The 16612-nt window shown below is 37.8% G+C and overlaps 2 protein-coding genes across 2 annotated transcripts in view; both read right to left on the reverse strand.

Moving 5' to 3' along the window:
• Positions 1-3104, reverse strand: part of LOC103027161 (class II histocompatibility antigen, B-L beta chain) — a 28697-nt gene extending 25593 nt beyond the window's left edge. Inside the window, exons 1-2 of the mRNA XM_049472712.1 lie at positions 3005-3104; positions 1629-1913 (exon numbers count right to left, since the gene is read on the reverse strand). Of these exons, the coding sequence (XP_049328669.1) occupies positions 1629-1913; positions 3005-3089 (370 nt within the window). The 5' untranslated portion in view covers positions 3090-3104. The remainder of the gene's footprint in view (positions 1-1628; positions 1914-3004) is intronic.
• LOC111189681 (uncharacterized) overlaps positions 1-16612 on the reverse strand; it is a 131141-nt gene that overhangs the window by 72874 nt on the left and 41655 nt on the right. The gene's annotated exons all lie outside the window — the stretch shown is intronic.

Here is a 16612-nt window from a genome sequence, read left to right on the forward strand (position 1 = left end):
GCCGGACTTCACCGGCGGACCAGCGCTCCCCGCGCCGAACTTCATCGGCGGACCAGCGCTCCCCGTGCCGGACTTCACCGGCGGACCAGCGGTCACCGCACCTACTACTGTGCCCGTAGCTCCCGTCACCGCACCTACTCCCAGGCCCAGCCTTTCCAGGCCTGCACCGAGGCCCCCTGACTTTGCCCCCTGTGGTGTACCCAGGCTAAGACTTTTGCCAGGCCTGGGTACCCTCCTGTGTTTTTGTGCCCCTGTCTCTCCCTGTAATGGTTCCTGTGTCTGTCCATGTTCCAGTCCCTGTCCCCGGTGGTTTCTCTGTTCCAGTCCCTGTTACTGTGTTTGTGTCAGTCCCAGTTAATGTTTTCTTCCCTGTTCCCTTGTCTCCTGTCCAGCCCTGTGTCCAGTCCCCTGTCCAGCCCTGTGTCCAGTCTCCTGTCCAGCCCTGTGTCCAGTCCCCTGTCCATCCCCGTGTCCAGTCCCCAGTTCAGCCCCGTGTCCAGTCCCAATCTTTTGTGCCCGTTGTCCAGTCTGCGTTTCCTGTCCTGTCCCCAGTCCAGTCTCCATCTCCTGTCCAGTCTCTTTTCTCTGTCCAGTCTGTGTGCCAGTTTTTTCCTCTGCCCAAGTCTCAGTTTCTGTTTCCAGCCTCGTCTCCTGCTCAGCCTCCTCTCTGGTGTTCTCTGTCTTACTCTTGTGTTCTGTTTTTTTTGTTTTCTACCCTCTCTTGTTTTTTTCGCGCCCCAGGAGTTGCGCGTTAAGGGGGGGTTCTGTCACGTGGTCCCTGTCTGTTCTCATGTTTCTGTGTTTATTTACCTTTTCTGTGCCTGTCTTCTGCTTGTGCCTGTGAGTGTGTCTCCCACGTGATCAGTGTTCCTCAGTGTTTCTTGCCCTCACCTGTGTTCATTTGTAACTCCGCCCCTTAGTCCCAGGTGTTTTCTGTTTCCCGTGTGTGTGCTCCACTATTTATAGTCCGTGTTCCCTTTGTCCCGGGTCGGTCCTTGTACTTGTTAAGTCTGTTATGGTTGCGTCTCTGTTTCATATGTTCCCCGTGTTTCTTGTTTTCAGTTTAGTTTCAGTTGTTTATTTGTTTATTTTCGTCTTTGTTTATTTGTTAAATAAATATCCTCGCATTTGCATATAGACAAAATATCAAGAACTACAGTGGCAGAAAAATAAACTGCTGATGTGGAGTCTCTGATAAATAAATCACAGTTTTAATATATAAACATTATGTGTAATTTAATATGTAATATGTATTGTGTTTAAACTCCCCCAGAAAGCATGATGGGAAATAATCTCAGAAAGAATCCAGTTACAGTCTTGCAGTTAGTGATTCCCAGTCTTTATAAAATCTTATTCTGTGAGTAAAAAGTCTGTGAAAGTCTGTTAAAAGTCTTTTCAGAATCTTTTCAGAGTCGTGTAGAGTATGAACAGCTTAAGTGGAAGTGGAATGAAGATGGGAAAAACTGGTCTATACACAGGATAGTCTAGTCAAGGGGAAGAGAGATAAGGTAAGCAAAGTTAGAAGGGAAAGGAGAATGGCTTTCAGACAGAAATACTCAAGACTCTGCGCTGAGGAGCTGGAAGGAAACCCTTATAAGCTAGTAAAGTAAATGTAGGATTATATTTACCCCATTGTTTAATCACTGGTTCTGTGAGGGAGCTGTGAGACACGAAACAGTAATAATCTGCTGGATCATCATCACTGATCTCCACACTCTTCCTCAGCTGGTAGGTTCCATCATCATTGGGTCTGACTCCAGAAGATGTGATCAGATGTTCAGGAAATGAAGTGCCGGACTTCCTCAGACTCATCTTCACGTCTTTATGGTAGAATCCCGTGATCAGGCAGGTCAGGATCAGCTTTCTTGAGTCTCTTACAGATTTCTTTGCAAACACCTGAACATCAGGTGGCGCTAAAGACAGAAAACAGTTTAAACAATTCAGTATTCAGAACACAGAATAAACATGGCCGACTCACAGCTCATACTGTAGTGTGTTATAATCTGAGCTGGACTCATACAGTAATGTCTTCATGATTTAAGCATAAACTACAGTATTTTTTAATATCTGCATTATAAAGTAAAATTATATTTCATGTCAGTTTGCTTTTCTTCACTCATTGTGTACTTTAAAGGAGCGTTAAAGATTATATTTTCTGTAGTAACCCATAACATGATCAGGATGTATCATCAGATAATAAGGAAACATGCAGAGTTTAAGCACTGGCAGCTCTTGTCAGCAGAGCTTCAGCCAGTATTTTATGACTTGAACTGTGCGGTATGTAACAGTAATCTGTGTGGGTTTTAGTCTATGAATCTGCCCTATTCCCACAGTCCCATTTCCACACCCTGGGTTGCCAGGTATAAAACACAGTAGCTTGCAAACAGAGTGCTGTAGCCATAGAAACGGGCAAGCTGGCTATTCTATTCTGCTGAACAGGTAATCACTAAGCTTCATTAAGGTTCACTAACCATAGCTGGTTGATTTATCACCACCACCACTAGTGTAGTAGAGACAGACATTTTGGACACTAAAACATCTATATTAATTGATTAGCTACAGATTCAGTTTGTAACACTGGTTAGAACAACCTGGTCTGCCTTTACTCACAATACATCACCATACTGATCACCCAATTATATTACTAAACTACAATAATTACTAATTTTCAAAACATATAAACATACTTATATTTATGGTATTTACTGTCTGATGTCTTCTGCACTGTTGCTCCAATGACCTAGCCTAGCAGTGTTTTACAGTACTGTAAGATTCAGTACCACTATAATAATCTAGTAGTATATAATTATATTCTCGTTATTATAAAGTTTAATCATATACACAGTATTATGCCTGGGTGGTGGAAATGGTTGTTCTAAAAATTGAGTGGTGTGAAAAATGTTTGCCCCTTCATGATTTCTTACTGTCTTGCATGTTGTCTCTCTTAAAATATTTAAACAAATGTAAATATTAGTCAAAGACAACAGATTTATACTCAAGTTACCTTCAACAAAGAGATCCTGTGGTTTAGGGTTTTCCTGTAGTGCTTTGGTGGAGTCTAGAAAAAAACAGAAAACAAAAGCATACATTTACAGATACACACTATGTTCAAATCACAGATAAAATTATGACATTGTAAATGTCAACAGAAGCGCTAAAAATTTTAGATAGATTTATAGATTTACATTTTCCCAGTTAATGTTGTGGCTGTTTTGGCCTTTGGGTATTTTATTCTAACTATATTAAAAAAAAAAAAAGAAAACAGAGTTCCAGAGTGGAAATACACGTTTGTAAAATGGGTTTCTTAGTAGCTGTAAAATCTGCCATTAACATCATTCATTTTACACAAAAAATAGAGCCAGCTAACGGTGCTCTGCACAAGCTGTACTTGGCCATTACCAAACTCCAGAACTCACACCCCAACGGACTGTTTATTGTTGCTGGTGATTTCAATCACAGTAACCTGAAGGCTCTGCTGCCCAGCTTTCACCAACATGTGGATTTCCCAACTCGTGGAGCTAACGTAAAAAGAAGCCAGAAGCAGAGAAGAGAAGTAGACGCAAGTAACAACCTGGCCTCCAGGAGCCACCTCTGCTCTTCAGGACTGTTTTGAGCACTGGGACATGTTCAGAGAGAAGCCAACGTCATCATACATCAAGTTCGCTGATGACACAACTGTAGTTGGCCTCATCAGCAAGAACGACGAGTCAGCATACAGAGAGGAGGTGCAGTGGCTGACGGACTGGTGCAGAACCAACAACCTATCTCTTAACGTGGATAAAACCAAGGAGATGGTTGTTGACTTCAGGAGAGCTCCAGGTGTCCACCACCCGCTGAACATCAACGGCTCTGCTGTGGAAATTGTGGATAACACCAAGTTCCTCGGTGTTCACATTGCAGAGAACCTCACCTGGTCCCTCAACACCAGCTCCATAACCAAGAAAGCCCAGCAGCGCCTCTACTTCCTGCGGAGACTGAGGAAAGCACATCTCCCACCCCCCATCCTCACCATGTTCTACAGAGTCACTGTAGAAAGCATCCTGAGCACCTGCATTACCGTCTGGTTTGGGAATTGCAACACCTCAGACCGCAAGACCCTACAGCGGATAGTGCGGACAGCTGAGAAAATCATCGGAGTCTCTCTTCCCTCCATCACCGAGATCTACACCACACGCTGCATCCGCAAAGCCACCAGCATTGTGGACGACCCCACCCATCCCTCACACGGACTCTTCGCTCTGATGCCGTCCGGCAGAAGATACAGGAGCATCCGAGCCTCCGCTACTAGACTCTGCAACAGCTTCATCCACCAGGCAGTCAGACTCCTCAACATCCAGATCCTCCACTACTAGACTCTGCAACAGCTTCATCCACCACACAGTTAGACTCCTCAACACAGAGAACTTGACTGTATTAACTGACTATGTGCAGGCAATGTTTTTAGACGTTTCTTTGGGGGAAAATAAAATATATTAGGATTGTATTGAGTGCAGTGACAATTACTTTCATATAGTCTACATTTATACAGCATGTAAAAGTGGACCAATTCCTTTTTTTCTGGTCATATTTGATAAAGATCTATTGAAATAGCCAAACATGACCAACTCAAATCTAAGAAGTGCACTGAAAAAAATAAATCTGAGCGTTAGTAAACGTAACGTAATTAAATCTGGGTTATTAACAACAAAAAAATATGTTTCTATATTTACATGAATATATCTAGTTTTTATTTACTCCACATTTGTTCAAAATACAAGACATTGTGTATTTTTTCCTTAATATAATTTATTTATGTAATCACAACAAATCTTTTTAGGTACACAACAAATCTGCACAACAAACTAAAGTCTTGTTATATTTACTTTAGAGTTTTAGTCACTACCTGTGTCAATGCTCTTTCTACAGTGTTGTTTCATGCAGCTTTCCTATAGGCTCCTGCTACCATATATTTGCATATTGGGTGTGGCCTCTCCCTTACTTACCATCTTTGTGTTGTCTGTTGCCCAAAGCTACCTTATCCGGGGTGTGCAGTAATTATAATATACATGTTGATTGGCAGGTCTCAGTGTTGTAGAGCTGTAAGAGCACATTAACTTTATTCTGTGTTCCTAGTGATCACAGTATGCTGACTCTGAGCTACAGAGTTCACTCTTTACCCTGTTCACTCTTACACTGCTCCAGTATTATACTGTTAAATAATAATATAGTAAATATGTTGACAATACCCATGTGTGATGGCATAGACCTTTATTTTGCTTTTTGGCTGTGTTCCACTTCCTGGAGCGGCCATTTTGTCTCTTCCTGGTTAGGCTCATTGTTGCTGTTTTCCCCCTTCGTGTAGTGGCTAATTAGCAAAATGGTTTCTTCCATACTCTGATTGGCTTAGGGCCTGTAAATTAGCCCCCTTGACCTCCTTAAAGCAGACAAGACATGTGCTCTTGGCCTCTTTTGGATTTGCCCCTCTAGCTGCTGCTGGAAGCTCCTGTTTGAAGCAAAGGCTTTTCATGCTTTTGAGGTAATGATTACTTTTTAAATACTTTGGTTAAAAGCTAGAAGTTAGTCCTTATTTGCTAGTATTTCTTATCTTGTGTGTTTAATGACTGTTTGTTTTATTAGGATCAGTTCCTGACTAGTAGCTTGATTTTATGTATGGTAGGCCCAGTCATTTGAGTTTAAGGTAAAAACAAGTTTGTTTGTTTTGTTTATAAGATATTGTAAGTGATAAGTCTTAATCATAGACTGTATATATCTGGACAGAGCATAGTCTCTCAAAAGTGAAGCCACCACAGGTCGGGCGCCCCATGCTGTTCGGCTGCAGAAAGCTGTGTAACTCCACCCATCCCCATAGGTTTCAATGGCAAAACAGAACAACTTTCAATCACGTTTTTTTCTAATATACTGTAATTCTACCTCCTTTATTTAAATGCAGCAGCTAGTGTAACCTCTGCTTATATTGTTACATTTTTATATCCTCACAGAATTCGGTTTTTAAAACTTTTATTCAGCTCTATTCAAAAAAGGTGTGGTTATGGTAAAAGGGCTGGTTATGGGCGGGACCAATAACAGACCGTCAGCTCAGCTCCGCCCCGCTCTGCAGCCTGTGACCTCGAGGCAGCCCTCAGGGGCGGGGTTATTTAAATGAGTAGGAGCTCTCCACAGCCTTTCTCCCTCCTCTGGGCTCTACTGCGCAGACTCTGGTCTCTGAATCGCCAAAATGGAGGAAGATTTTGGCTTCATTTTCATAGAATGAATGGGAACGGAGACACGGTGTCCATCTTTATATACAGTCTCTGGTCTTAACAGTTTTCAATTTCATTTCTTTCTAGGACTGACCTCTAGCTAGCTGCTGTTTTGTAACTATTTTTTTTTTTTATTATTTTGGTTTGTTTTGAGATTGTTTTGGTTTATTTCCAGTATTTTGGTTTGTTTGTTTCTTTGTATTATCTGCTTCTTTTGAGTATTATTATTTTGTATAAGGGTTTCTTTTGGCTTCTGCTTAGTTGATTAAAGTAAAGAAGTTTTATGGGTTGTATTAAGCCACTGCCATCATTACACTTTTGCTGGTTGGACTTAAGAGTAAACATTAGGGAAATAGATTTGTTACTCTTTTTAAAGTTTGAGGTTTAAAGCTGTGATCTTTGTTTTGGTATTTCTAAACACGTGTGACTAATCAGATTTTGTGGTGTTAAATTTCCCTTTTTCTCCTCTTGGTTATCTGTTATCTCCAGGCCCCTTGTTCAGTGGCATAAGGAGCCTTGTGTTTTAATAGAATAATTGTATTCTTGATGTGGTACCAATGTTTTAATTAAAGTAAAAATAAATGTGAATGAGATTTCTATTTTTTGTGGAAAAATAAATGTGTTGTTTTGGAAACCTGTCTCTCTGCTCAGAAGTGAATTATTTTAGTGTAGCATTGTATTTTGCTGGGTTACTTTTAAAGCTAAGGCCAAGTGATTTACATACTGTTACACATGGTTAACTTAAAATGATAAGTTATGTGAATATTACTTTATTTGACTAAACAGATCATTTTTTTTAAAAAAGGACAAATTAAACACAAGTTGAGTTAACTCAGCTTTTTAAGTCAGTAGTGTACAGGAGAAAATTAAGTTAACAATATTTAAATTTCCCATGTAGTGTCAATGGACTCTTAAGTTGACACTACCTGAAAAAGTATGTTAGCACTACTGGAGAAAATTAAGTAGTAAATACAATCACTACTCTTGCTTGATCTACTTAATTATCTGATGCAAAAAGTTGACATGATTTTTTTAAAGTAGATCAAGCACACTATTTTTTTTCAGTGTAGTACAGACAGCATTTGGTTAAAAGGAGCCCTAAAAAGAACACTACATCTGCTCTTAACTGGACCCAATTTATCCATCTTTACATTTCACCAACATCCTGATTTACTGTATATGAACAGTTTCCAGCTCATCAAGATCTACCCTACATATTTATAGACATGCTGTGAGACGACTCCATGTTTCATACTGACCGTCTACTGAGAGCTCCACTCTCTGGATCAATTCCCGTTTAGTCTGGATAGATCTTTTCACCATCAGGTAACTCTGATAAACTCCAGCATCTTCAGCTTTAACCTCCTTCAGAACCAGAGAACAGTTTCCTTTCTTCAGTTTATCTTCAGGAACATCAACCCGATCTTCATACCCCTCCCCCTCATAATGCTCCTCCCCCAGACGCTCAAACACCGCCTCAGAAAACGTTCTCCACTCGATGTGAGGACTATCACTGGACATTATCTTGCTACAATCACATGGAAGAACAGCCGAGGAACCCACTCTGGCAGTAATGAGTATTGGAGGCTGTTCAGAAGAACCAGGAGAACCTGAGATAAAAGAATGTAAAGATAAGTGAATATTTAATTATATTTAACTATATTACACAAACAGTTCATCATTTACTCACCCACACCACCGGCGAGCCATAAAACCACTGCAGAATACAGAAGTGTTTTCATGGTGTTCATGGTGATTTTCTATAATAAAGAAGTTACAGATTATAGTTGAAGGCAATATATCTATCAGCAATAACATCATCACCACTGAGAGGAATCGGGTTAAAAAAAAGATTCCCCCCAAATTCCAAATAAAAATATTCTCATTTAGAGCATTTATTTACAGAAAATGAGAAATGACTGAAATAACAAAAAAGATGCAGAGCTTTCAGACCTCAAATAATGCAAAGAAAACAAGTTCATATTCATAAAGTTTTAAGAGTTCAGAAATAATCAATATTTGGTGGAATAACCCTGTTTTTAATCCCAGTTTAATCATGCATCTTGGCATCATGTTCTCCTCCACCAGTCTTACACACTGCTTTTGGATAACTTTATGCTGCTGATAAAATATCAATATTAAGTATTAACTAGTAACAATATCAGATTCTGATTAATCACATGACCGACGACACGTATCCTTCCTGTAATCTTCATGTTATCATCGAGTAACATGGAATCTCACTGTAATTCTGACTAATAATCATATCCAATCTGATTATAGTACAAATGATAAATCAACATATCTCTAATTTAGTTCAGATTAATGGTAATGTGCATTTTAAAAAATGTGAAATTTTAGATATCTGTAATATAACTTACATATTTACAATTTTCTGCAGTTTTGACTGGTAGTTATAATACATTATAACACTTTTGACTAGCAATATTAATTATATAATTGTAATTATATATAAACCTACAAGAGAAGATTTTTTTTACCAGTCAGTGATATAGTTTGTGTATAAACTAATATTTTTCCTTTTTTTTCAACTACATCTCATTGTCATTTTTCAGCTACAATCCCAACATGTTATACTCACATTAAATTAATCAAACAAAACAAAAACAAACAAACAAATAAAAATTAAATCATTCTAACTGCTAGGGTAATCACATGGGATACACTATGACTGCTATCTGGTGGTTGTGGTTACATTTATAGCTTTATTAGCATTGCTGGTGTTAGCTTTATTAGCATTGCCGGTGTTAGCTTTATTAGCATTGTCGGTGTTAGCTTTATTAGCATTGTCGGTGTTAGCTTTATTAGCATTGTCGGTGTTAGCTTTATTAGCATTGCCGGTGTTAGCTTTATTAGCATTGCTGGTGTTAGCTTTATTAGCATTGCTGGTGTTAGCTTTATTAGCATTGCTGGTGTTAGCTTTATTAGCAGCATTGCCGGTGTTAGCTTTATTAGCAGCATTGCCAGTGTTAGCTGTATTAGCAGCATTGTCGGTGTTAGCTTTATTAGCATTGCCGGTGTTAGCTGTATTAGCAGCATTGTCGGTGTTAGCTTTATTAGCAGCATTGCCAGTGTTAGCTGTATTAGCAGCATTGTCGGTGTTAGCTTTATTAGCAGCATTGCCAGTGTTAGCTGTATTAGCAGCATTGTCGGTGTTAGCTTTATTAGCATTGTCGGTGTTAGCTTTATTAGCATTGTCGGTGTTAGCTTTATTAGCATTGCCGGTGTTAGCTTTATTAGCATTGCTGGTGTTAGCTTTATTAGCATTGCTGGTGTTAGCTTTATTAGCATTGCTGGTGTTAGCTTTATTAGCAGCATTGCTGGTGTTAGCTTTATTAGCAGCATTGCCGGTGTTAGCTGTATTAGCAGCATTGTCGGTGTTAGCTTTATTAGCATTGCCGGTGTTAGCTGTATTAGCAGCATTGTCGGTGTTAGCTTTATTAGCAGCATTGCCAGTGTTAGCTGTATTAGCAGCATTGTCGGTGTTAGCTTTATTAGCATTGCCGGTGTTAGCTGTATTAGCAGCATTGTCGGTGTTAGCTTTATTAGCATTGCCGGTGTTTATGAAGGCCAAAAACAGCTTTGTCATGCAGGAAGGGAAAGTTAAAAATGCTTTAAGTGAAAAAAAAGCTTTAACAGGCTTAAATGTATTAAATCAGTGACTCAGGAACACCAAACTGCTTTAAAGATGCACATGATACAAAAGGAAAGTAATTAATTTTACATTAAATCTTTATTTTTCCCATTGAAACACCATGTACACGTGGGTTCACGTACTAAAACAATGACTCAGAAACACCAAACTAAACTCCTTTATTACTATTAATAAGTACTATACTGTACTACTTCCCATTCATTAGTATAGAGTACTGGTGAAGAGTAATAAAGGAGTGCAGTTTAATGTTGGTTGCAGTTTTAGTAGATTTAGTTCAGGTTAAATATTAATACTCCTGTACTGAACTCTGATTCTGTAAAGCACACGCTAACATGCAGATTTCTGACAGTAGTTTAGATGAGATGTTGTGGTTCTTACCTTCAGTGATCAGCAGTGATAATCCATGAATTTACTGCATATAAATACAGAACTGATGACTTTCATACACTCGAGGAGCTGGAGAATAAAAACACTGCAGCCGTGAGGAGTTTAGGATTCAGCCTCTCTGATCTGGATTGGGCCGGATTTAATGCAGAAACTGAAAGTTGAAGGTCTTATGCAACAGTTGGGATTCCCCATAACTTACCTGTACAGGTTTAACTCCATTAGTCATCAGTGTTAAACAATCTCCAGAGCTGCAGTTAGTTCTCACTTAAAGTTAAGTTTAACTGTAGATATTCTGATTGAAAACAAAACAAAAAAAACAAACAATCTAGTTAACCCTTTGAACTCTAATCTGTTTTGTTGTGTTTTTTCTGCGTTTTTGTTTTCAGTTCCTCTTTCAGGTCTTATAACACAGTAATTATATCAGACAGACTCATGCCCTGATCTCTTTTACTCCAGAACACATACGGCTGCTCAAAAATATCATCATTAAAATGGAAAAGGAAACAGAATTGTTATATTTTCCTGGAACTGATCATGTTTTACTCAAAATTTTACCAAGCGCCTGTTTTTATTTTCTTATTTTTGAATGTATAGACTTTAAATATATTCACACCTAAGATATATTTTCAAAAATGATTAAACTAGAGTGTTTATGAGTTATAATAAAGCATAAGAATATTGATGATTTGAGTTCATTACATGACTCATTAATTATTAATTTGATAAAATACATGGAGAAACAGCATCAGGCGGAGTTATTATTTCTCTTGATAATCAATAATCACACCTCTAGGATACATGTAGATACTAAACACCTGACACTCAGAGCAGCCTATACCTTTCAGTATTTTATATATATCAGGGTCAATATGGCCAATAATATTCCAACTAATAACAAAACTGATTTACTATACTAGATATTTATTTTCAGCTGCTTATAACAGCAACAAATATTATGATTAAAGGGTTATTCCACAAAATGATGAGAAAAACACTTTTATTTAGGACACACAAAGAAAACTATATACAAAAATGTAAACTTTTTAGTCTAAATAAATTAAAATGTTTATGGACATCATATAAATATGTTTGAAGCACTAAAGGTAAATAATGTTGGTTGGGGAAGGAGATTTTTCACTTTTTTAGGTGTTTTTCTCTCAATGGGTTTCTTGTAGATTTAGCTTTACCGCACTGGGATGTGATCACTATTTTTAGAAAGAGTAAGCTCCGCCCTTTCTAACCATATATGGATTATGTTTATGTGTGAAGGGATTCCTGAGTAATTAAGCTGAGAACACAAGGTGAGATTTTGGAGGGAAAATCCGTCTGTAGGGATCTACGGGTTAGATACAATTTTATGGAAAATCATTTCCTCATGTCTGGAGAATAATGAGTCACTTTTAGAGAATTAAACAAACCAACAATCACGTGTTACATTTTCTTCTGCACTTGGAAGTCGTGACGATGGACCCACTTAATGGTCAAAAATAATGTGAATTTATACTGTTTTTGCACGTCTGCCTAAAACACAACCTGCTGGAGAATGTTGCAGTGTCATGGTCTAATCTGACCAATGATGGTAAAGGTAGTTGGGAAGCTGGGGCCTCATGTACTAAAGGTGTGTACGCACAAAAACATTGCGTACGCCATATTTCACGCTCACGCTCAGATGTACTAAATGTGACTTCAACGTGAGAATGTGCATTCCCCCACGGCACTTTCGTTTCGGGCGTACGTGTGTACGTATGTTTCTAATGTGTTTTTGTCATTTGGCGACACTTAGAGGCGATGCATTAAAATTACAACTATTAAGATATGCTTTACGCACACATTGTAGTAATAAGCCATTATTGGGTAACATAAAGTTAATAAATCAGACAATTTCATTGGCTTACTGGAATGATGATGACTGGCTTATAAACCGTTTTAGATTTCCAAGAGCATAAGAGGATAAGAAAACAAGCTGAGTGCGTGACGTGTGGCTTCTTGGAAAGCAACTCATTTAAAGCATTTAAATGAAATAATTTATTAACCATCTTAGAATAATACATTTAAAACATGGGTAATGGGTAATGGCAGGTGTGGTGTTTTCATGCACTTGTTGCGCTTGATTTCAAGTTGATTGCGATGTACTAAGAGGAAGTACTTGGGATTCTGCCGACGTACTGTTTGATAAACCTGGATTTTTTTGTGCGTACAGAACTCTGAGCATAAAAGTAGTACTTCCTACTTTAAGTAGGAAGTCCACGCCAGTCTTACTACATGAGACCCCTGTTCACCCAGAGAGAAGCGTATGCTGGTTAAGCTGGTTAACTAACTTTGCTATTGACCAGCACAGAGTATGGAGGGTCTACCTCATTAGGGATTGGTCTCATCTCAGTCTCAACCTCATTTCACTCTCCATCCAGCCTCACTGAGCTCCAGCTGTTTTATAAAGAAGAATGGGGCGGAAATTTCAGTCTCTCGATGTGCAAAACTGATAGAGAAAAACCCCCAAGAGACTTGCAGCTGTAATCACAGTGTGAGCAGTGAACGCTGCACATACTGCACTCTCAGTGTGTAAACAGCATGGAGCAGCAGCAGAGACAGTGTTTGTTCATAGCAGTATATTATCTGGCTAATATATCAGATTAAACTGCGCCTTATCAGCAGTTTAGCTCAAATAAAAGGAATATATTTGATAGCTGGGTCGGATCGAGACCAGATCCCATTCTCATCACAAGCAAACTGCTTTTTTTTGCAGAAAATGAGAAATGACTGAAATAACTAAAAAGATGCAGAGCTTTCAGACCTCAAATAATGCAAAGAAAACAAGTTCATATTCATAAAGTTTTAAGAGTTCAGAAATAATCAATATTTGGTGGAATAATCCTGGTTGGTTTTTAATCACAGTTTTTTCATGCATCTGGGCATCATGTTCTCCTCCACCAGTCTTACACACTGCTTTTGGATAACTTTATGCTGCTTTACTTTGTTTGTGATCATCCATCTTCCTCTTGATTATATTGATTAAATATAAAATGATTGTTTTTTGTACAAATCAAGTCAAATATGAAACGAACAGCAGGGCAGGTATGAAGTATTTCAGAGAGGAAATAAAATGACCCCTGACAGCATTTAAACACAGCCCTGCTGCTGTGTGGTCGGCTACCTGCTGTTATGTAGCTGTGATAGAACAGGATGTGGGGGGTTTGGGGAAGTTTAAACCCACAGCAGAGTCTGATCAGCAGCTATAAACACTTACTTTCCTCTCATACAATCACACTCTCACAGCAATGGAGAAAATCTCACCTCTCTTTATCCTACAGATCCTGCTGGGTGAGTTCTCCTCTACTGATATATCCATTACACCTATAGAAAATACATTAACTTACCTTTAATTTAACTTATTTTAATATTCACACGTTTAACAACAGGAGTAGTGATGTAGTTTAACCTTTTAATATACGCAACATGGGTCAAAAAGACCCGGCTGAGGTTTAATTTACCATATCTTTACAAACAAATTCATTTGATAATTTAGTATTAAAGGTAAATTCATTTTATCATCCTAATTTTACTTTTTCTTTTCTTACTTTTTGAATAAAATCCTTTTTTTTATCACTACACCTCTAACTCAAAACATGGGTCAAAAATTACCTGCTTTCATTTTCTACGTAACTTTCTTATGTATGGTTGAGAGTTTGTGTGATATATAAATTACCAATAAATTAATTCAATCATTTAGTATTCAAGGTACAATCAGTATTTCTCAATTATTTTAATCATAATACATCCTTCTTTTATTTTTTTATTTCTTACTTTTTGAATAAAAGCCCTTTTTGTATCACTACCCCTCTAATACACAACATGGGTCAAAAAATATATTTTTTGCAATGTATAAATTGAATAATTCAATATTCAAGTTATTCCTTGATTATCTTGTTTTTGATCATGTTACATTCTTATTTATTTTCCTTTTTAATAAGAATACTGGTTTTATCAGAATCCCTTCATTTTCTATGTAACTTCATCTATGGCTGAGTGTTTTTATGATATATCTTATCAATAAATTAATTCAATCATTTTTCAAGCTATTTTTGAGTAAAAAAGTGTTTCATTAGCACAAGTCTTCATTTCTATTTTATTTTCTTACTTTTTGAGTCAGTTTTAGTATTTCTACATTAAGTTTATATACACGGGTCAGACAAAAACACATATTTACCATTTCACACCCCAGTTTTGACCCATGTGTGTAAATTCGATGTCAAATTGAGTAACGATTAATCATTCTCTTATTTAGACTCAACCTCACTTAGAACTGATTTAGTCTCAGTCTCAAATTCATTTGGGTTTGGTCTTGTCTCGGTCTCATCTCAATCTCAACTTCATGTAAAATCATTCCTTTCTCAGCCTCAATCTCATTTTTATTCAGTCTTGCCTCAGTCTCAACCTCATTTGGAATTTATCTTTCCTGGTCTTAAATTCATTTGGAATTGGTCTCGTCTCAATCTCAACCTCATTTTTATCTGTCATTTAAAGTTGATCTCATCTTGGCTTCAACCTCATTTGAAACTGGTCTCATATCTGTCTCATCCTCATTTTTAATCAGTCTCTTCTCACCCTTAATCTCATTTGGAATAGATCTCTTCTCAGTCTCAATCTCATTTGGAATTTATCTTGTCCTGATCTCAAATTAATTTGGAATTAGTCTCATCTGTGTCTCAACTATATTTGGAATTGATCTTGTCTTAATCTTGACCTCATTTGGAATTGGTCTTGTCTCAGTCTCAACCTCACTTTTATCAGTCATTTATCGTGATCTCATCTTGGCTTCAACCTCATTTGAAACTGGTCTCATCTTGGTCTCAGCCTCATTTTTAATCAGTCTCATCTCAACCTCAACCTCATTTGGAATAGATTTCTTCTTAGTCTCAAACTCATTTTGAATTTATCTTGTCCTGGTCTCTAATTAATTTTGAATCAGGCTCACCTCTGTCTCAACTTTATTTGGAATTGGTCTTGTCTCAGTCTTGACCTCATTTGGAATTGGTGTCATCTCAGTTTCATCCTCATTTTTAATCAGTCTCGTCTCACCCTCAACCTCATTTGAGATAGATCTCTTCTCAGTCTCAAACTCATTTGGAATTATTCTTGTCTCAGCATTCACCTCATGAAATTGGTCTCGTCTCAGTCTCAACCTAATTTGGGATTGGTCTTGTCTCTGTCTCAAACTCATTTAGAATTGATCTCATCTTGCCCTCAACCTTATTTTTAATCAGTCTCGTCTCACCCTCAACCTCATTTGGGATTGGTCTCTGTCTCATACTTATTTGGAATTAAGTCCATCTCGATCTTAACCTCATTTTTAAACTGTCTCGTCTCAATCTCAACCTAAACCTTATTCATAAACAGTCTCAATCTCAGACTCAACCTCATTTTTAATCAGTCTTGGCTGGGCCTCATTAGCAGTTAATCTCATATAGGTCTCAAACTCATAAGGGATAAGGCTTTTTTGGACTTATTTGAAATCTAAAACTAAAACATCACCAGAAAACGAGATTTATTAAACCTAAATTTATTAATCTACTAACTCCTCTTCAACTTTCTCTCTCCCAGTGTACATTTTTAATATTGATTTCCATTTTTCTCTCTTTTTTCAGGTATCTGTAGACTCTGTGTTCTTCAGGAGATCTCAGCTGATCTCAGATCTGTGTCTCCTGGAGAAAACATCACCCTGCACTGCAGCATCTCTACAGATTATGAGATTTCATGGTTTCATCAGAACTCTGAGCAGCAGATGAAGCTGCTGGTCTCTGCTGCACCAGGAAAACTGGATAAATCATTTTTTATAAATTTTAATATTAATACAGATCATTATGAGATCAGTAAGAACAGCAGTTCAGTGAGTTTAGTGATTATAGGAGTTAATGATACAGATCTGGGACTGTATTACTGTGGAGGAAGAAATAAGACAACTCACATTCAGTTTAGTGAAACCATCAGACTCATCTTCAATTCAGGTAAGTGATGATACTCTGTTTTTTTGTTGCATGCCTATTTTGTTAGCTAGCCATCAACTGCGCACTGTGCAGCTGGATTTCTGGCGTGTCAGAGTGTCTTTGCTATCGTAATGACAGGTAAAGTACACCTTGTGCAGCTCGAAACGAGCAAAAGTCATGTATTAATTCTCTTAATTAATCATGGGTGTGGATAATGGGTTAATTTTGGGCGTAACGTGAAATAAACCAATCAGAGCATCTCTTGCTCATCATTCTCTTTAAGAGTAGATCAGGTGAGCTCTGTCTTTGGCGGATTGCTATTGTAACGG

The sequence above is a fragment of the Astyanax mexicanus genome, unplaced genomic scaffold (genome assembly GCF_023375975.1).
Source record: "Astyanax mexicanus isolate ESR-SI-001 unplaced genomic scaffold, AstMex3_surface scaffold_31, whole genome shotgun sequence".
NCBI classification, from domain to species: domain Eukaryota; kingdom Metazoa; phylum Chordata; class Actinopteri; order Characiformes; family Acestrorhamphidae; genus Astyanax; species Astyanax mexicanus.